The sequence below is a fragment of the Pagrus major genome, chromosome 5 (assembly GCF_040436345.1).
Source record: "Pagrus major chromosome 5, Pma_NU_1.0".
Taxonomy (NCBI): domain Eukaryota; kingdom Metazoa; phylum Chordata; class Actinopteri; order Spariformes; family Sparidae; genus Pagrus; species Pagrus major.
Window position 1 is genome coordinate 30,863,356 of NC_133219.1, and position 22,477 is coordinate 30,885,832.

A 22,477-nucleotide genomic window follows, 5' to 3' on the forward strand; every position below is an offset into this window, starting at 1 on the left:
TTGTTGAAAATTATAATGCAGAAAAATATGGTCGGGGTATTTTGAAACTATTAAATTCTCTATGAAGTTTATTGTTTCAGTGCACTGATGTCACTTTGGTCAAGACAAGTGTGTTGCTAAATTTAACAATATCCTTCCTCCATTACGTATCATTGTCTCAAAACCAAATCATTGTGATTTTGGACATGCGGCAATAGTGCTCGTTCCAGTTTTGTCCACAGGGATCACCAGAATCAACAGGAAATGAAAGCTCCAAAACCAGAAACCATGAAAGGAACTGACTTTGACAGGAAGAGGTAATACATTGTTGACTTATACCAGGTGTTGTCAAGGTTGAATATTGATGAAGGTTCTCAGTCATCCAGGTCATAGTGCTACATCATAGGCAGCTGGACTTGTTTCAGTTTCAAAGGTTGAATATTGTTTAGTTTAATCTTTTTTCTTCATCCATTCATACATTAACAAAATGGAAACAAATCACATTTTCCACTGAGAAAAATCTGCATTACATTTCTGTCTCTCTCACTCTCCCTCTCTTACACACACACACACACACACACACACACACACACACACACACACACACACACACACACACACACACACAACCAACTCACGCTCCGCCTTTAATTCCGCCAACTCCAAGATCAGCGCGCACCACTAGGAGAGGGAGAAAGATAGAGAGACCTAGTGGGCGTGAGTGTTTTTGTGCGAGAGAGAGAGAGTTAACCACTGCCAAAGCCGATTACAGTTTATCGGGTGTGTGATGCTGTCACTGTCTGTCCACTTGAGGGTTCACCCCTTTGCGCGCGACACGCCTCTCGCTTTCTCCTGCTTGTTAGTTGTTGTTTATTTATAGAAGCGCGCTTCTTTGGCGAGCAGCATGGATTTATTCTAGTGCTTGTGGGACTCGGGCATCTTCACTATGAGTTCCTCTGCAGAAGCGCTCCCGTCAGTGGGGCAACTTTTCCGTGCGCCACGGCGCCGCTGAGCCGCGCGTCTCCCGCTGGGAAAGTTTACACGCAACCCCCGAAGACCATGGGCTCGCGGTGAAAACTCCGGCCGTCCCATTCTCTTCTTCTCTCTTCCAAAACCGTACGAGAAAAAAAAAATGCAGAAGAGCGTCCGCTACAACGAAGGGCACGCGCTGTTTCTGTCGGTGGTCGCGCGTAAAGAGGGGACTAAGCGCGGTTACCTGAGCAAGAAGACGGCGGAGAACAGCCGGTGGCACGAGAAGTTCTTCGCCCTGTACCAGAATGTACTGTTCTACTTCGAGAACGAGCAGAGCGCGCGGCCGGCCGGGATTTACCTGTTGGAGGGATGCACCTGCGAGCGCGCGCCGGCGCCAAAGATGTCCACCACTGGGAAGGAAGCGCTGGAGAAACAGGTGAGAGGTTTCAAACGAGCTGAGCTGAAGCCCGCCATGAGCCAAAGTTCCCACATTGTTTCTTATCTGATGATACAACTTCCCCAAATGACATCATTCTGGTGCAGCCACTCACTGTTATGACATAATTAAAAGACACCACAGATACATTTCTGTGAGCTAATATGTTGTCTCTTTAAGAAACTCTGGTTTCAACAAAGATGTATGTTGTTCATTACCATTTTAGATAACTTTCTTTACTACACATAATAATGAAAGGTGCGAGATCAAATGGCTTCATCACGCTCAAACAGACGCCCATGTAAAAAGAGCAAGTGGCTCATGCAGCATCACACTGAAGTGTCTGCAGCAGCTCAGCCTCTCTGCTCTCTACAGCTCCACCAAGCCCTGCACAGCACAGAGCTCCAAGTGCATCTTCCCCCTGAGCGGGTGACAATCCCCCAAAGGGTTCAGATGTGCAAATGAGAGCAGGCTGGTCAGGGAGAGAGAGCTTCCCCACAGCATGTCCCTTCTCCAATTAAAATAAAATAAAAACCAGGGTTCGGCAGTTCAATTTATTCCTCTCTTTTACTTTGCTTTGGAACAGCTTTTTTTCTGTCTGAGGTCATGAAATTTGCTGCTCGAGCCACGAAGTGCACTTGATTTTCAACCTGTTGAGTGTGTGTCACATTTTCATCATAAAATAAATTATTCTGCACATCACCTCTAGTGGATTAATAAAAGGACATTGTATTTTCCTTATAAAAGTCAAACTCGTTTTGATTGACGTGGAAAAACAACTACAGCAATGCAGCAACAGGTTGTTGTTGAATTTTCTGGATCCATCGTTTCAATAAAGCTATTATCTTTACATCTAAATAATGCTATGTTGTTATGGCTCACACACAGACAGTGCAGCGTGTCTATGATCCTTGACATTTGAACTAAAAGCTCTGCGAGTTTAAGTAATGCGTGTTTGTTCAACTTTTATTAGTAAAAATCGACCCACTGCTGAATCCTGCAGGGCTGAGAAAGGTGAGGGCTTCATGAGTTGGAAGCAGTGACATGCAGGGAAACATGGTGGTTGAATATGTTGGTGACTGAGATCCTTGAAGTTGCCTCAGCACTGTTGCTCCAACAGTTAGGTCGATCTTGTTGCTAGGAAACATTTGAATTACCATCCGCACATGCATTTCATTGAGAAAAGAAGAAACTGCTCACGCATTGGTCACAAGTATGTCATCAATCCGAGTGTTATATGAAGAAAAGAAAATCAAATCTTTGTGATATTAGAAAGAAACTTCTCTTCAGGAAAGTAATCAGAGAGAAAACAGAATGATTTCTGTTTCTGATCCCAGTTTTCTGCTGGCTTCAGGGACTGTGTGCATGTGTGTGCACAGGCATCATGCCCATTAAAATGTAGGGGGGTGGGGTACACTGGAGAGCATTGACTTTTTACAGTTTGAGCAAGTATTAAGGAGACGGTTGCACAATTTATCATATGAGAATATGGAAATATCAAAAATAGCCTCCAATCGTCATCACTCAGAAATATTCTTCTCCACAGGCTCCCATCTACTGTCTCTTTAACTGTACAGTATGTGTAAAGACAATTCATTCCAGATGGAGAGTGTGGTTTTAATCAAGTCTTACATAAAGCAAGAAGTACATGTCTTTATTTCTGTAATGGAGTCGTTTTAATGATGATGAAAGGAGGGCAGAGCTCTCTTTTTCAGGGCAAAATAACATGTCATGTTGGCGCTGATGTAAGTGTAAAACCTGTCTGTTCGGCTGCTCCTGAGCTTGGCAATTATGTTTTATTCTCTCCTCTTTTTTATAACACACTCACACTGACTGTCTCGCTCTCTCCCCATCTGTCTCACTCTCACTCTACAGCTGTGATGTTTAATTAGGGTTATTTGCAATCTGCCCTCAGCTGAAACCTTGTGCGCTGCCATGAAACTGTTTAGCCGCATAGCCATGCACACAGGAGGAATAAACCAAATAATGATGACATTTTGAATGATCGAAATTGTCTGTGCTCGGTCTGATGGGTTTTATTCCTTAAGCGAGGGTTTGGTAGGATGAAGTGCGAGAAGGCCTTCCATCTTTCCATCTTGCTCTTCACTGCTTTTCTGTGCAGTAGAGTGAATCTGCCAGCAACCTGCAGTATCACACCCCCACAGTGTGCCACAATGCAGCTACACGAATAACACACAGCTACTGTTCCTCTCTTTCCCTGTTGTACTCTCAGATAGACACAAACCCTTCAAATAATTTGGAGAGCATTCACACAGGTCTGAATGGTTTCCACAGCGACTGTGGGCCTGTACTGCTGATGTGAAAGTGTGTGTGAAAGGCCCGTAGATTTAGCTGCATATAATTGCCAAACCATCCCTCCCCCCATCGTCAGGCGTCTGGTTGGTTATTGATCCCAGAGAGAGGCACAGTTCATGAGAGGCCATGAACCAGGGGAGATGACTATAACATACAGTGCATATTGTTGCCAGATCACTACACATATGTCCAATTCTGCTGAGCGATTCAGGGGCCCGGTGTTGCTTTCTTGAACGACTGTTGTAGAAATAAACAAGCCAATTACTGCCTCTGTAGGACTTTGTAGGTCTAGAGGTTGGGCACATTATTTAATTGTGCCAGAGCCCGGATCCACAAATCAATGCAGCGAAGGAGGCTGGTTTAAATTGACCAACAAAAATTACAGCTCAAATCAGAAGGGGCTTCTTTAAAGGCACCCTAGGAAACAGTTTTGTGGACCATCTGGTAAGGAAAGGGGCCTCATCATTGTTTTCCCTACAAGAATGTAGGCTTTCATTTGGAAAATTGAACTGAAAATTGTTTTTTCCTTTGTTTTCACATGATGGAGTAGATATGTTATGCTTGACAGAGAAAACAAATGAACCAAAACATGTTCTCAAAGAAGATCAAAACCCAACAGCAACTGGATTTGGGTACATCTCATTTCTCTTTTTTGATATTTCCTCGCTCCCCAGTCCTTGCTTGAAACAGAAGTCCGCACTCTTGCAGGCCGTCCCACAGCTCCTATTTCTGCCCTGAGGAGGCCACATGGAAGTATTTTAACTGGCTGACATGCCCCATTATTGAATATCAGTTATTGATTGGACGCTGCAGCTGATTGGACTGATCTGATACATCACAAGATTTGTTTGGAGTTTCATAAAGGAGTGAAGACAGAAAACAGATTAAACTGAAGTGTACCCTACCACTTCCAAGTTTCACATTTTGTTTGTTTTTGATTTCATGGTCCAGTCCAAAATTTCAGTTTTCCAGTTTTCAAAGGAGACCATAATCATATTTTGGGTTGTTAAATGTCAATTTCACAATCAGAATATTAATACATTCAGAGGCAAATAATGATTAAATGACAGCTTGCCATTCATCTGCAGTTGTTTGTTGATTTATGCAATATTTATTAAGTGTTACCTCACATGTATGCCAGAAATGGTGAGAACAGACATGAGAAGATGACAAAAAAAACAGAAAACAGCTGAAAATATTACATTTATGACGTTTTTCCCTTTTCATGCTAATAATTACACTTGAATATTAAGTGTCTTCAGCAAATGACAACAATATTGTTAGTCTTGGGGACCGAAACTGAACAGTTTTTATGGAATGACTCGGCTCCTCCTGCCCACATGGTTATGTTGTTCTGACTAAACCTCCCCACATCACGGTAGCTCACCACTATGTGTAAGTGTGTGTGTGTGTGTGTGTGTGTGTGTGTGTGTTGCCGAGAAAGGGTGAATAAGTAAATTGTAAAACCATATCTTACTTGGATCAACATAAATGCAAAGCGAGCTGCTCCTGCTGCCAACACATCCATGTAAGTGTGAAAATAGTGAAAATACATGAGACTAGAGGATCTACTGGTACTGAAACAAAAGTTCGGTCTGAGTAACAGGCTCAGTATAGTGGCCTTGGGTTGCAAAACACTATATTTCTGAAAATTACAGATTTTTCTATTTTTCTCATTTTTGATTTTCATTGGATGCCAATAATGACACTTATGCACAAGTCGGGGAAATAGTGACATTATTTTTTCTGTTTAGCTTGTGCAGGCAAATTGAAACATGCACTTGTTTGTTTTTTGTGACAGTGTATCTAGAAGCCTTGTTCAAAAGAAAATAAAAAATAAAAAATAATTTAAAAAAAACAGCATGCCATTTTGATAGTTTTAGTGTTTTTGTCCAAAACTAAATGCAACCAGATTGTTTTGTATACTTCAGCAAAAACTTTGATTCACTGCTAAACTTTTGATTTATGTATGATGGCATTTCATTAAAACCAGCCTTACTTATTTAATGAGGAGGAAACGTATAATATGTTTCGTTCTGGCCTTGTGTTTTGAATGTCATTGTTTCCTGAAATATTTTTATGTTTGCTGAGTTATTTTTGAAATGTCATTTTTGCACCTCGGGACAACCATACATAACTTAATAGATGCTCCAGTGTCAGCATAAAAGTAAATTAAAAAGTCAGAAATATTTTAACTCTGAGACATGGATGCATATATGTTACTTCTTCTGTGTAGAATTTAATACTAAGGATCATCATCAAAGATGCTTTGCAAAGGGATGGACAAATTGGCTTCTCTGGGGATAATACCTGTGACCTTCCCTCCATCCATGTCTAATGCACAAGTCTGTAGTACAGTGAAACAGGAGCTTTCATTAGAAGCTTCAACATGGGAGAGATTAATTCAATACTGTCTGATCTGGCAGCGTTGGTTTTAATAAAGTTTTTACTTGAGCTAAAGGCACATGGGAGTTCTTTTCATCAGTGTCCTTCCTCATTAAAGTTAATGCATAAAAAAGGTGGGGTGACACTTTAGAGTTGAAGTGTCAGTGCAGACTTCCTGTTACGGTTGTGTGTGTGTGTGTGTGTTTGTGTGTATGTATTTCTCATTATTAGTATTTCTCATTAGAAAGCTCCTCTAGCTCTAAATGCCCCTCTCAGAGACGTTTTTCTGTTGCTTGCGCTAATTATCTTCATCAAGGAACCAAGTCTTCTCATATTCCCAGAATCTGATCTGCTTTTCTTTGCAGGCTGCTTTTCGTTTTCCTCTAAGCTTTCTGCCAAGTGTTAGAGCCATTATGGACCTCATTAGTGACAGATAAGAATTTAAAACTGGCATCTGTCTTTAAATTTGTCGCTTGTCGTGTTTGAAATACTGCACTAATCAAAGAATGGATGGCAAACAAGGGTGATTTTACTTTTTTACTTGTACTCCTGTTACAACGTCCGTGTTCATGCATATTCCTCTCTGTAAGACTTGTTCGTGAGTAAAGAAAAACAGCTTCTTCAAAAGAGGAAGTACAACATTGTGGGAAATATGCTTCTTGCTTTATTTTAGAGAGTTAGAGAAGACCAATACCCCTCTCAGTATCTGATCTGGATCAGTCATGTTGTCACCGTGGGGGAACTTGTTTTGGTGAAACACTTGCACATGGGGAGGTGAACTGTGGCATCAAATGGCTGAATCCAGCAAATGAAAAGAAAAAAAAGGGACGATGAGCAATTGCAATATTATGGATCCCATGGCATTTCTTGCAACTCTGCCTCTGATTGGCTTATATCTGTCATTTCACATACCGTGGTCCTGGTACTCTGTGCTGCATCAGACCACAAATAAGATAAGAATTAGCTAGCTAGAGTGCTATTTCCTATCTGTATGTTCAGTGGTTGTCTGGTGTGTCTGTGTCTTTGCACTTGGTTTGTAAAACAGCCACCGGTGGAGCTGATACAGTGATTTGTGATCTGTAGTTTCCTCAGTAAACACACCGTCCTATTTGGCAGTAGCAGCTGCAGTGTCTCTGGGTTAATTAGACAGAGCGGACAGGCCAGGTGTCCGGGACACACTAGGAGGTCAAGCATAGCGACCACAGCCAACGAAGGCAACCAATCGATCCATAATAATGTGTTAGCAACCAGGTTAGGCTGAAGGTAACTTGCCATTTTTCAGAATGTAATTTGCTCACTCTGAGGTTGTTGCTTCCTGTAGAGGTGAGGATTTTAAAAATGGTGACAAGCAGCCTGCCATGCTGCCAATGACAGGCATATACCTACAGTCTACATCCAGTAAGTCTGACTATGTTTCCCCCTACTTCCAGTCTTTATGCTAGGCTACTTACCTCCAGGTGGTAGCTCCATACCTAATGCACTGGCATGATATCAATCTTCAAAATGAACTCTCAAGAAAGTGAATAAGTGTAGTCCCCTTATATTAAACTATTGCTTTATTGCTGTACTAATGCATTATTTAATATTAGAATAGAACAAATGATGAAGGGGCTTGCTTGTGGTGATTGACCCAAAGAGAATAATCACCGGCCCTGTAAAGTTCTGCTAAGCTCTACTGAGCTTTGGTTGCGTCTTTCAGGTAATTTTTTTGGTTTTTGCTCTCTTTAGTGTAGCAAAAAAAAAAAAAAGCTGTGAAAATCCACTGTGAACTACATGCTCAGCACCAAACATCAGGCCGACAAAGTAAGAGACTATCTGGTGATGATACTAGTGATCATTTATCAGGGGCAACAGTACTGTTGGCTAACATGTTAACCACATCAACAACTTTATGAAGTGATATGTCAGTGGTGCTGACATCTTGTGGTGTTGCCCCCAAGGCGAGGGGCTACAGGGGCTGATGATGACTGGTGGTACGGTGAGGCACACACACACACGTCCCATGAGGAGTGTATAAAATAACCTGTGGCGTCAGGTAATAGGATTGTCAAGTAGTTTCATGTGTCTTTGTTGCTGTTGGCACACTGGCAATTCTCAAGCACATAATAAAACAGATTTACGTTGTGTTTAGACTCCTCTGCCGTTGCACTGTGGGAGTTGTAGAACAAACTCTCCAATCCAGCATCTATTGCATTAAGGTGGCAGGATGTTTCCCAACAATTCCTTCTGGCGATGCAGCGACAGAGCAACAAATGTGTAAGATGGGAGAAAAAGCTTAATAATTGCCAGATAGGCTATTATATGTGTGTATATGTTTTTTTGTTTGTTTTTTAATTTATTTTGAGTAGGAGGACAGCAGTGAAAGTGGAGGAGGGGAACAATCTCTTTAATCTCCAGATAAACCGACAGGTAATCCCAGATCAGAGTGTTCTGAGGGAGCTACAAGTTATTAGTATACTTTAATACAGTGTGTACGTAAGATGTGTGAATGTTTTATGTGTGTGTGTGTGAGAGAGAGAAATACTTTGTTATAAGAACTTCATTGGAGGAAGTGAACAGCATGGAGGGCAATGAAGAAACAGCAGGATGTGGGATGTTGATTCAGTGATTGTCACATTAGCTGGTACATCATTAGTTGAATTCAGTGGTTACATAAAATGCTGCTGCTGCTGCAGTCGGATTAATGTTTTGTGTCTCTTCACAATGACAAGTCTCCAGGAAATTAAAAATCTGTTTTGTGTTCGAAAGTGAGGAAAAGCTATAATATACAAAGAGGGCAATTTAAGCTTAAGTGAGAGGATGAACCATGTCAAAACGGCCACATTTACTTTCACATGTCATGTACTTTCTTTTTGTCATGTACTCTAATATATCTACCAATTGTGCATCTATGCTCTAACCTCTTTGGGAGTCGCTATTGTTGTTTTCAAACAAACAGTCGCCTCCCCTTGCAGTCGTCACACTTAAACCACGCCTGTACCTGCCAGTAGTTCCTCGTAGGACGCTGATTGGTCCAAACCAACGTAATAAAACAAAGGAAAAGAAAAGTATGTATTTCCTGGCTTGTCACAGTGACTTCCTGGAGTTGTTGTCGCTGTGAAGTTGGCAGGCAACCAGTTTTTATGCTAAGATGAGCTAACTGGCAGCTGGCCCCAGCTCATTAGATAGACTTTATTTATCCCACAATAGGGAAATTCACTTGTTACAACAGCTCAAGATGCAACAAGTACAGGAAAATTCATATTTACCATAAAAGACATGACAGTCCACGAGAAAGCAAAAAGCTTATTTACCTAAATGTTGAACTATTCCTTTAAAGAGATGATATGTAGATATTATATATTTTGTTGAGCTGTGTACTTACATTATAGCTAGTTTTTCCAACCATGTTCAAACCCAGATAAATCCACAGGTTTACTAAACGTAACAGTAATAAACATTAAAACATTACCTCCTGCCTGAGTCACTATCAGCAATGGTGGTTGTTTAATGGCATTCACCACCAGTGAAACACATTTTCCCCTTGTTATACTGACACGAGTTTGACCACATGATCATTGATGTTTATGTGCGGTACTTGTGCGAGTGTTAATTCGCCCATAACAGCCTGATTACTGTGCAGTAGTAGTAATCTAGCAGGCTACAGCACACACCAAGGGTGTATGTGTGTGTGTGTGTGTGTGTGTGTGTGTGTGTGTTTGAATTCAGGTCAACCTCTCACTGAACTCAGCACTCACCAGAGACTTTGGTTCTCTCTCTTTTTCCCCCTCTCCTCTCTGTAAGTACATTTCCTCCCCAGGTCCAGATGGCAGTCAACATTACAGCACATAAACACCCGACAATGGAAGGCACCTCCACGGATCACTGCATAGTCTGGTTTATAAACAGAAGTTAAGCATCCGCCCCCTCCCACCACCCTGGGGATAAAAGTTGCTTCCAGGAAAGCCTCATAAAACAAACGTGTATTGATCCCATATAAAAAAGCAAAAAAACATATTTTACAAAATGTCAAACAATTGCTTTAAGGCAGGTGATGCTTTTATTCAATCCAGTACATGAGACACCTGGCCAGTCATTAAAAATGTATTAATAATTGTTGGTGTTATCATACAGTGTATAGATGCACGGGTGTGCAGGTAAGAGTCTACTGTGCAGTAAATTAGGTAAAGGGTTAAATATTGATCGCACAGGCCTTTCATGACAATAGACGCTCGTTTCTTTATTCTTGTCCTTGGAGAATTTTATGAAGCTACATTCGGCAGAAAAAAGACATTATTGCCCCTGTGGGAGCATGACAGGAGCTGAGAAATGAGTGGAATATAAAGAGGAGGGGAGCAGATTTTGAGTCTGATCCAGAAGACTGGTGGGTGGAGAAAGTGAAGCCATACCCCTGTGTGTTAGTTATCCCTCTAAAGCTTCTTCTCACAAATGACTTTTATTGTTTTGGTAACTGGTTTCATCCCTAAAATGGGCTATAATATGTGTTACAACTCTACATGGAAATTATGTTTAAGCTGTACAGATATGATCAATGAAGTTTCAGTCTGCCATGAAAGCCAAAAAGGTTCTGTTTACTACCGCAGCAATAATCTCCAGCTGATATGTTTGAGACATTGTGTTCCCACCTGAGAACTGCCAACAACAGGTGGTTTGAGATTAGCTAACAATTACTACATGTGGTTCTTTAGTAGTATCCTTTCTTTTGTTTTCTTCTGTTCTTCTAAAGGAAACACATTTGGTGTATATACTCCCACATACACCTACGGGAAATTTATAAATTATATATGTTCCCTCTGTAGTCTCTATCACACACACATATACACACACATACACATGGTCTGCTCTCTGTTGTGTTTCTCTGTGATGGTAATCATCACCCTCGGGGACTCATGATCACTGAGCAGCCCTGGCTCAACACAGCAGCACAGAGGTGGAGCCACATTATACACCAGCTTCCAGTGGAGCCCACTGTGTTAAAACCGCTTGTTAGTGATTTTTGTTTTCTACCCTGTAATAGGCACATATGGACCTCAGAAAAAAGATGAGACAAAACTGTTTCTGTTCTGAAAAAAGATCAAATCATCATCCAGTTGATTTGTTATGCAAATCAAATATACACAAAGTGAGGCCAACCTTTATGCTATCGCCTGATATTCTTGTGAAAAACACACACACGCTAGTTTCACTGACACAGGTGTTTTCATGTCCTGTATGTTGCCTGATAAGATCTTTTCTCAGAGCTGTGTTGCCGTGTTCAAACTGTGCTTGATTGACATATTCCATATTCCATTGCACAATATGTATCGGCTGTCATCTGACGACATTTAAGCTTGGTGAAACAATCTAGTCGTAGATGTCTTCCACTCCAATTACATGTGAACAGTGACGGACGCACAGAAAGGAAGTCTTGGCCCAAATATCTGTTATTTGGATATCCGCCGAATGCACCCGAAGCCCTCCAAACATTTTCTGTTGCTCCCAGAGGCTAAATCGATGGGCTCTGAGATACCATTTGATTTAAGGGCTAATTAGCCAGAGTAACTGAAAAAACCTCTGCAGGTGTAGGCTACAGAGTCTTTAGGAGATTTCCCACTGGTTTTCATGCCGTGTGGAAATAAATGGAGATAAATGACTACCCAGAGCAGAGAGAAACATGCGTCAAAAGATCCATAACTGTATAGCATGCATTTGAAAAAGGTCTGCAAAAATTTTAAGCTCGCAAGTCGGTGAGGAAAACGTATGTACATGTACTATACTACATACACTATATGTGCTCTATGTGACTGTGCAGTTTCTTTTTATTCCACCAGCTCTGCAGTGGGGATCAAACCTTTAACTCTTTCAGCCTCCATGTGTCTTTCCGCCCGCTGACGCAAACAACATCAAAGCAGTTAAATGCCAGTTGCTTTGAAAAGGCTGCGAGTGAGAGTCGAGGAAAAAAAAAAAAAAACGGGTCCATCTGTAGTAGGGTACAACACAACTTGGCCTCTCATCAGTGCAGATGCCAAAGCAGACAGCAGTGTTGCATCATTAGCAGTGTTGGGCAAGCTACTTGGAAAGTGTAGTGAGCTAAGCTACCAGTTACTCTACATTAAATTAAGCTTCACTACATCGAAGCTACCCCCCAGAGAAATGTAGCAAGCTAAGCTACAGCAACATGGCAAAAGTAGTTTAACTACATCGAAGCTATTTTTTTTTTTATATTGGAACAACTTCATTCCAAGGCAAAGCTATCTCAGTGATCAATAAAACTGTCAATCAGCTCACCTTCCATTTCCATGGAGGCCATTTTAGTTGGGTGGACCCTCTACAAAAGAAATAAAATTCTACAATTTTGTATATTGTATTATTCAACTATCAATGCACACTTAATTCTAACATCCATGGACAATCATGCACCTTACTGCCATAGCAATATCCACCTGACTTGCACTAATGTACAGTGTCCTACACTGTAGCACATTAACATAAATAAACAGTGTATACTCAGCAAATAGTATATTATAGTTATAGTTTTCGTTAGGGTTCTCTAGGCTGTATTCTAGTTTCAGCTTTTATATTTATATTTTATATTTGAGTTAGTCTATTTAGTTATTTATATAATTCAGCCTTTTAATTGTATTTGTTTCTCATTGTTTTTGTATTTTGAATCATGTCAAGTGGCTGTAACACTTTAATTTCCCTTTGGGATTAATAAAGTACTCTATCCATCTACCAGTATCCCATATAACTGGCAGTTTCAAAAGTGGTATTTTTATTAGGCCCACTCTGTACTAGTAGCTATATCTACATACATTTTAAGCTGATAATTTTGACTAACCACCATACTTTGATTTTGTGTTTCTCTGTTCTCTCATTTCCCCACCTCTTACCTCCTATATGTAACGTTACTGTATTTGTTTATTATTTAAGTTTGTCTTTTGCAAGTTGTTAGCTGGTGTTTGCAGACTGCACTGACTTGTGATAATTAGCTTGGTTGGCGATGGTTGTGTTAGCTTATTCTGGAATCACCTGAATGTGTGTTCTTAAATTTGTGTTCGAAGTCTTGGACGTTGAGAGCAGCTTCTTCTTGGGGTTGCACAGCAAGCACCTGAACACATAATTTTTCTCTGTTGTTTCATTCAAACTCATGTATTTCTCGAGGTACGGCCACGGCGACTCCCTCGGGATCAATTCGTCTCCGTCCTCCTCACCCTCTGCCATCTTTCCATCAAGTAACGTAACTCACTCAAGCAAGTTAACTTGTCTGTATTCCCCTGCAGCAGAGACGTTGTAGCCAGCCCAAGGATTGGTCCGTGATGTCACCGTCATACGGAAGTGCTTCTGTCGGCTCCACATACACGGCCGTGTATGGCGGTGGCGTCACTGACTGATCCTTTTATTTCAGACCGCAGCAGAAAGCTCCGCTACGCTGAGCTTCAGAGATGTTTGTAAAAATGTAGCTTGTGTGGACGCTACCGCACTACTTGGTTAATAAAAGAGCTAAGCTACTGAAAAGCTATTTGATTCAGAAAACAGCGACGCTACCACCACGCTACTGAGAAATGTAGTTAAACTAGTAACGCCGCTACTTGTAGCGACGCTACTGCCCAACACTGATCATTAGTGGCTATTCCAGGCCCTACTCATCAGTGGATCCCAACAGTGATTCAGTCATCTCTGCTTTTAAATATTTATAACACATGAGTATTTCTGGATCCCTGAGCCATCGTTTGCCTAATGAATCTATTAGCACCAAGTCCAGTTTCATCTTTGACTCTTTAATCTGTAATAATGAAAAGAGTATTCCATCACAGTGCCACAGTGAACCCGATGACGTACATGCTTGTGCGTGGTTGGTTTTCATTTTCTGATTTTCAGTCTTTGTTGAACAGCAGAAGATTGTCTCTTTTTGTTCAGAGAGCTTCTCACACTTCACCTCTGCTCTCACAGCAGGTGGTTTTAAATGACTGACCTGAAATTGCTTCTGAATAATACAATTTGCTGCCCTTCATTGTCCCTGTGTCTTGCTCAGTGGTGGTAAAACACACTCTTGTGTCATGCTGTCAGTTTCACAGTCTCATTTTCTGTAATAGCTGTTCCTCATGTCAGGCAAAAAGAAAAAAAAGTTTCAGTTGAGCGGTGAAATGGTTGTTAGTGACACAAAGAGTGAGCGAGTAGAAAAGACTCGTGGCCTTTTTAGTTTCTTTTGCTGTTCCTCTCTGTCCTTATTTGTTTAAATGAAATTTCTTACAGTACAGTGAAGGCCCTGAGGGATGCAGGGGCACGTTTGAGCCGATTTGAAGGGAGAGCGAGCCGGTAGTCCTGAATGGTGCTTTAGAGTTGGGAAGCTTCGTTTTCAACTAATGAGGACACAGTACAGTGACAAAGTGTTATTCATTGTAAAGCATTGTGAATGTTTTCAACGCAGCGTGGTCCAGCGTGATGCAAAATCTTCTGTAAAGGATGCGGTGCCATTAAACTTTAATGATTGCCTGGGTGCAATTGGGTCATTGTTGCATCACATAGTGGGAGTACGCAGTGGGGGTAAAATGTAATATAAACATAAAAGTAGTATCAGAATATATAATGTATTTAAACTGACAACTCTGAATAAGCAGAAGGTATTAATGGGAAGACTGGTGAAAAGTATCCTGGAGAGGGAAATGATAGGAATAAAAACACCATCAGTATATGCAGTGTAAAACTGTGTCTGATTGTAATTAAGTATCTTTACCTCAGCACTGTACTTATAGATGGTTTGTAGAGTTTTTGTTTATGTATGTTCAGTGTTTCTCACCAAAACACAGTGCGATCCGTGATGTTTTATGAAGAAGGAAATGCGTTCAAACGTGATTCCTTTGAATATTTTAAATTGTGCATTGTTTAAATCCATGTTTGCTGGCTTGCCCTTCTTCTTCACTGCCTTTGTGGGCACGCTGCAATGCTCTTTTGCACATTACCTTCACAGGGTACCTTTAAGTCCCATTTTGAGATACTTTACTTGAATATTTCTACTACATTATGCTTTTTCTTCATTAATTTGACATACATTTCTTTTACAGATTAAGACCTGACGAAATATGATGCGTTATTATAGATTCTACTGTATAATATGTATTAATTCTGCCTTAAAATGTCTCTATAATGACTAGACCTTTGTTATGTAATTTGTTGAGTTGTGTCCTTACATCACCTCCAATGTTTCAAACCCAGAGATATCAGAGAACAGTTCACTCTAGGTTGCTACAAAGTTCACTTTGGTTGCTACTTCAGGGTTAGTGAAGTCAGCAAATGAGACTAATTTAAGGTGAATGAAACTTTAAAACGTTACCTCATTTCTGAACATTTGTGCCAAGTTGGACAGAGTAACAGTATGTCTCATCTGATAGATTTTCATCAGCAGTGGCGGTTGTTTAACAGTGTATACATCAACAGTGAAGCAAGTTTGACGGCAGGAACATTCGTGTTTATTTGTGTCACTCGTGCAGTGTTTATCTGCCCCGACCAGCCAGCTACCTTTATTTTATTTTTAAAAATATTTTTATTCAATAGGGACGATGCAGTTTGACATAGTTCCAATAAAAAGAATATAACTGATGTGCTGCACAATAGAGTGTATTGCTATTGCTATTGCAATGAGATTGCTATTTTCAACACTTGTCCCTAGTTGGGTTTTTTACATGTAAGACATAAAACATACAGCTTTCAATGGTCAGTATCATAAAATCACAATACAATAAAATATAAATACCACACTACATCAACACACATCACAATACATCAACAAACATATAACCTACATCAAAGTACAATAAGCTAAACATGGGTACAGCTCTGGTTTTCTTTTAGCCAGCACTTAACCTTTGTTGTAATTAGTTTGATTTCAGTTGGTACAGTCTTCCAGAGTTGACAGCCTTTTATGGAGTACGCTGATTGTCCAAATTTAGATCTACAGTGCGATGTTTTACAGTTGGCATTCATCATGCTCCTTGTTACTCTATTACCGTCATGTCTTTGGATATATCTGGAAAGAGGCTCTGGGGCGAGACGAGTGATACATTTGTAAAGTAGACTGTATCTTCTTAGTATCTGACAGTGATGGCACTGGACAGGCTTTTTAACCATTATTTTCAGGGCCTGATTTTATGGAGATGTAATGACTCTGATTGTGGACGGAGCAAGTCATGAGAAAAAATCATAGAGTGCATAGATAACAGGACTGCCTGAGAAGGTATGTAGTGTCTGATTAATTAAAACAATTAAGGTTGGTCTTCACTTTTTTTGAGATCTTCTTAACGTGTTTATCAAATTTAAGTTGTGAATCTAAAATTATCTTGAAAATCTCTGTATTTCTTCATTTTGTAGCTGGATTTTTTAATTTTCAGGTGAGCCCTGTTTTCTAATAGAGAACACATCTAAACACTTTCACTCTCTAAAGACATTTATTGTGAAAGAGTGGTGTTGAGCGGGTTAAAGTAAAAAAATCTCATAATTTATTTCACCATTGAGCATAAAATAGGAGAAACCAGTACGATCTCTATCATTATGATGACAGGGACATCTGTGTGATCAAAGCATGTGAATCACACAGCAACATGGTGTGAAAATGTTTGTGTGTATTCACCTGATTGAGGCTGTAAAAGGCAGATATACTGTAGTATATGTAAGCGCTGACATGTAATCTGCACTGAAAAAATAACTATATTATATAACCATAACTATTAACCCCATCACTATATGTTATCTTTAATATGCAGACAACGCAGGATCAGATTATCCTTCTAGATCTCTAAAATCTGACAACAAAATTTTCATTTTCTACTTGACGCTCCTTCCCTCTCATGTCTAAAATTGCAGGATGGATCAGTAAAAGCATTAAATGAATAGAGGCAGCGGCGAAATGCGGAAAACGGGAGTGGAAAAACACGTCAGATATTGCGTTACCATGGAAATGTTATCTTGTTAGGTGGTGACACAATTTAGAGATATGTACTCGGTTAAGAAATATTATGTAACCGCTCTCTCTCTCTCTCTCTGGAGCCCTCTCTGTCTCTCTTTCTCCCTGTCAAAGGCTGTTAGAGCACAGATTATTGTTGATGTAATAAAATCCAGCCAGCCAGTGAATTGGAATGACAGATACATAAAAAGCCGGGAAAGGATGATGGAGATGGCGATGGAGGAGGGTCTCTGAGTGTGTGTCTGTCACTGTGTAAGTGTGTGTGTGTGTTCCAATAACCTTGGTGACTCTTTCCCCAACCCATCCCCACTGCAGGGGCTATGAAGAAGCCCGTCCATCCTCCTGCAGGGTAAACGTCTCTCCTCTGGCCTCAGTTTGGTTCATTGAATCCTTACTGAGGGAGATACAAAGAGATGAAAGTATGAAGGGATGGAGGAGGAGGACGAGGAAGAGGAGGAGGAGGAGGAGGAGTGGGTCTCGAGAACAAGAGAAGTGAGGATGCTGGTTGAGTGGGGCAGAGGAGGCGGAGTTGGATGATAGGTGAAGTGCAAAGAGAGAGAGAGAGAGGAGGAGGAGGAGGAGGAGGGAAGAGGTGGTTGGATGACATGAAGAGTAGAGAAGAGAGAAAGTCCATGCAAGTGCTCAGTCTTCTCTGTTTTCCCTGACTAAGAATAGCAGCTCTTCTGCTAACCCAGTGCCCCAGGACATGACCATTTGAATAAAAGCCTCTATCACTTCACATAATGCCTGGTGTGTGTGTGTGTGTGTGTGTGTGCACGCTCTACTGTAGGTGTGTGTCTCTGGACTTGCATGTGTTGGCATGTGACTGTGTATAAGAGCGGGGAAGCATTTTGAAAGGCAGATACACAGGGAAATTTATCAGAATAATAAGAGAGACAGACAGGAAACGAGAGAGAGACGGGGAGGGGGCTAATTGATGGTGATGATAATAGGCTGGTGGAGAAGGAAGACACAGACAAGACTCGATGTTTTTATTTCAGCGAGCAAATAACTCTGTCATGTGTGTCGGGCCTCCCCCGTCCTGTCTCACTCTCTCTGCCTGTGCGTGCTCTGCCGGCTTCATGTTAGGTCTGTAAAATTTTATACAGGATGAGTCTGGGCAAGAAAAGAGCGTGAAAAGCAAATGCAGTTGAAAGCATTGTTTCCATATGTCTGTGCCATATGTCTGATTAGCGGTGGCCAGCATCTCACAGGAGCAACCAAAACATCCCGTGCTGTAAAGTGACAATGTCGGCATGGTGTTGGAAGTGCGTTTGGGCTCAAGGTCACAGATATAAACAGCTTTTCTCTCTTTATTTTTCAGCACTACTTCCTCATTGTGTTTGGTCACGATGGACAGAAGCCTCTGGAGCTGCGGACCGAGGAAGAGAGTGAGTGCGACGAATGGGTGGAGGCCATCCAGCAGGCAAGGTACACACATAGCACTGTATAAAGTGGAGCAGGAAATATGACATGAGACTGCATGACCACAGTTTGATGTAATGTGACATAACATTAAAGGATAAGTTCACCCAATATTGGAAACTCACTCGTTGTCCACTCACCCCTATGTCGATGGAAAGATGAGTAAAATTTAGTAGTCCGCAAAACATTTCTGGAGCTTTACAGTGAAACAACATAAGTAGATGGGGACTGGGGATGGGAAAAAAAAACCTTCCATACAGCTCTTTCAGCATAATCCAAGCCCCTAGATCCCGCATTGAATAGAAAAGAGGTCACTTAAACCCTCGACGCAGTGAAGTTTGTGCAACCTCTTCAGACGGGTTGAGCTTATGCATTTAACTTATCAGCTACAGTGAAGATTTTCTGCATAAAAACAGGTGTAGATAACGTCTTTTCAAATCAATTTGAGATGTAGATAACACAGGACAAGCAGTATTATTATTATTATTATTATTATTATTATAATTAGTATAATTTACTGCAAAAGCTGTAAACTGTCAAAGCAGTTTATTTGCAGCATGCAGAGACTGGAAAATATGATTTAAAGCCACAGTTGTTCATCAGTTTTTTTTGTCAAATTGACATAACTGTGGCATGAAGTTACTGCAGCACTTTTTGAAAGCTGTTGCTCATTGGTATATACAAAGAGGCTCAAACGTCTAAGGTTTGAAGTTTGAGCTGTCGCCTGAAAAGAACTGCATTCCTTGTGTGGAATTCAAACAGATAACCTGACGAAGATGACATGCATTTGATGCTTGTATTTTATAGGGTATGCCATAAAATCTCAGCTTCATTAGTTGCTCCCTGTTCTAAAGCCACATTAGATTGAGACCTGTACATTTAAAGGCCCGGCAAACCAGTGGAAGACCTACACAGGTGTTATTATGACTTATTGTGCCTGATTAAACCTAATCTCTGGACTGTGTGGGCATGTACAGACTGTGGGTGCTTTTATTTATGCTAATGTTTCTCCTCACTTGCATCTTTTCCTTGAGTCTCGTCAGGGAGATTTTAAAAACATTTCTGACTTCCCTCTCTGTGCATTCTGCAGCTGAGTCTCCTCAGCTTGACACCTCGTAAACCCCTCTCCCCCAGATTTTCTGGTCATACTAATCCCATTGCTATTGTTTTCTATCATAACTGGCTACATCTATACAAGATAATGATATGCAACACTAAACTTGCTTTTGCGCGTGACAGCTATGAGAGAAAATGTCTTGAGAGAAGATACAAATAATTTGTATCAGAACAGCAGAAGTTCTTGTTAATGAGTGAAGGCTATGAACTACACTGCAGACTGAAGGCTCTGTTAACAGTGACAACAGAGAAACTGTCCTATATGAACTTCCCTAACTGCTTAAATGAGCAAACTTTAAACCAAAACATGCCATTAAACCTCTCTTTTTATGTGTACTTCCCCCCCAAGGTTCGAAATTATAGGTTTTTTATTGAAATTGTGCACCAGCTTGCCCAAACAGTGCAGCAACAGCTCGAGGTTCCACAGCTCGCATTGAGGTTGTGATAATCTGCTCTCGGCCTGCAAGTTACGTCAAACCTGTAGTTCTGCAGGTCAGACTCATGTTGTCCTTGCCCAAAGGGGCTTGGGCCCCTTTGATACTTGCTTGCAGATCTTGTTATTCTCATTGCTACATGTAGGTTAATGACTTCGTATTTCCCAGCTCACTGTAACTCCGTCCAACCTGAAGCCAGTGAGAAAAGTGAAGACAAAAATACAGAAAACCTTGTGGAATAACCGAAAGATGTTGTGTTCATTAAGGACATCATTGCACACGGAATGAAGCTGGTTGAGAAAATAGGTCTTCATAGCTTCACACAGGGTAGATCATTTGAATCACCCCTTACTGTAGTATTCAATACACTTCAGTTTTTGTCATCCTCCCATTTTCCGCAAATAAGACACATAAGTCATATTTATGATGTAATGTCATCTTCCCACTGTCATTTAAGTGATACCTCTGTACATAATTGTGGACTTCTCTTGATTTTCAGTTACTCTGACATCATCATCGAACGAGAGGTGCTGATGCAGAAATACATCCACCTTGTACAGATAGTGGAGACTGAGAAGGTGGCTGCCAATCAGCTGCGCACCCAGCTAGAAGATCAGGACACAGAAATCGAGAGGCTCAAAGCAGAGGTACAGCACGCATGTGTAGATAACCATCAAATCAAACCCCGCTTTCAGTGTGTTAATGGCCAGCACTTCCTAAGGGATAGCCATTTAATGTTTTTGCATTCAGTAATTGCCTCCATCAAGTGTTATTTAAATTGCCTAGCCACAGGAAACAATTCAATGTGTATACGATACACGATTCAAAGACAGAAGCCAGTGCATGTGTGGATTTCATGTAATGGAGAACAGCCAGTGCAGAGCATAGGAAGAGGAAGTGTAGTTGTTGATGACTTGCTTCCTTAGCTATTCTTCTTTTAAATAATTATGTACTTCTGCTTTAGATAATGAGTTGTTCTTCTTCTGCTGGATTTGTAGCCCCTTAAAACGTGTATACATAAAGTTGACATCATGCACTCACTCACACGTATATATCTCTGTATTGTGTGATACATATACCCATATCCCTATGGGTATGCAGTGTCTGTGTGTGTGTGTGTCTTCTCACAGCGGGGTTAATGTCAGAGGAGGAGTGGGTGTGAACTGTCCTCATTTACCTCTGAGCGTAGGAGGAGAAGCCCACCGCTCAATAAAGACAGCCCCTCAATGTCCTCACAAACAGCTGCCAAACCATTACGCTTATCGAACGCAACGCGTTTGTGATGTGCCGTCACTGCACAATAAATCAGACACAAAACACAACTAACCTCTACAACGGTGTTAATCAGAACTAATTACAATTCTCTCTCACACACACAAATGACAGTGGGTAATTATTGGTTTATGGTAATTAGATCAATAGCTCTAATCTTGTCTGATGTAAAAAAAAAGTCAGCTGACTTTGGATCTCAACATCACTGTCAGACTGCTGAGAAAAACGTTGTTCACTTGAATAGGGCTCCATATTAAACTGATTTTATATTTCATTGTGTTTGACTGGAATCTAGTCCAAATAAATTACAGATAAAGCCTGAAAAAGAAATTATATTTTTGTTTTACACAACAGTGGAACACAGTTTGTTACACTGAACAACAGTTATTCTAAATTGTATGTATGATACAATTAATTTGCATATTATATTATATTATATATTTATATATCAATATTTATTTTTGTATTTATTGATATTATGACATTAATTTAAACCAATATAACGGTGTAAAATATGTAAATCTAAAATATTGTATCGTATTGCATCGTATCGTATCGCATCGCATCGCATCGCATTGCCTCGCCTCACCTCGTCTCATATCTCATTGTTGCCCAGAATGAACTAAGTATTTTTCGCTGACCTGTAAAAAGACTGCCCAGGTTACCAAATAACTGGAATTAATATGTGGAAAGTGTGTCAACTGACCCAAATTGCAAAGTTAGATTATTCAGGACATATGGATCTGTAAAATAAAGCTTTACCGTTGCTTTTTTAAAATTTAATCTCTGACCTGAGACTTGCTGTAATTTTCCAGATCTGCTCGTGTCACTGTTGTATCAGATGAGAAGTGATTCCTTTGTACATGTTCTCTTTTGTGCGGCATGGATGACCAGAAGGCACTGCAGAGTTTTCCTTAATGTACAGGGGCTTGATTGAAATTAGATTCTGCTCTCTGCAGCGGTTGGCCTCAGGGGAAGCTGTTTGCTTGATAGACCAGCTGCTAACATCTCCATAAATCACAGCTCCACTGTCACTTCCAATTCTCTGCTCATCTGTGTCAATAATGTATAAATATTGAGCCTCTATACGCCACCTCTAAGAAATAACACTATGTTATTGGATTAGCCCGTCATGCTGCTTTTAGCTGTTATTCTCCCTCAGAGCAACAAGTGTGGTGTATATACCCCCCTCTCTCTGCTACA

The 22,477-nt window shown here is 40.7% G+C and overlaps 1 protein-coding gene across 2 annotated transcripts in view; it reads left to right on the plus strand.

Moving 5' to 3' along the window:
- Nucleotides 1–1,111: 1,111 nt before the first annotated feature.
- Nucleotides 1,112–22,477, plus strand: part of rasgrf2b (Ras protein-specific guanine nucleotide-releasing factor 2b) — a 43,214-nt gene continuing 21,848 nt past the window's right edge. For both annotated transcript variants that reach the window (XM_073466707.1, XM_073466708.1), the window contains exons 1-3: nt 1,112–1,387; nt 18,352–18,458; nt 20,502–20,649. In XM_073466707.1, coding sequence (XP_073322808.1) covers nt 1,112–1,387; nt 18,352–18,458; nt 20,502–20,649 — 531 coding nt within the window. The remainder of the gene's footprint in view (nt 1,388–18,351; nt 18,459–20,501; nt 20,650–22,477) is intronic.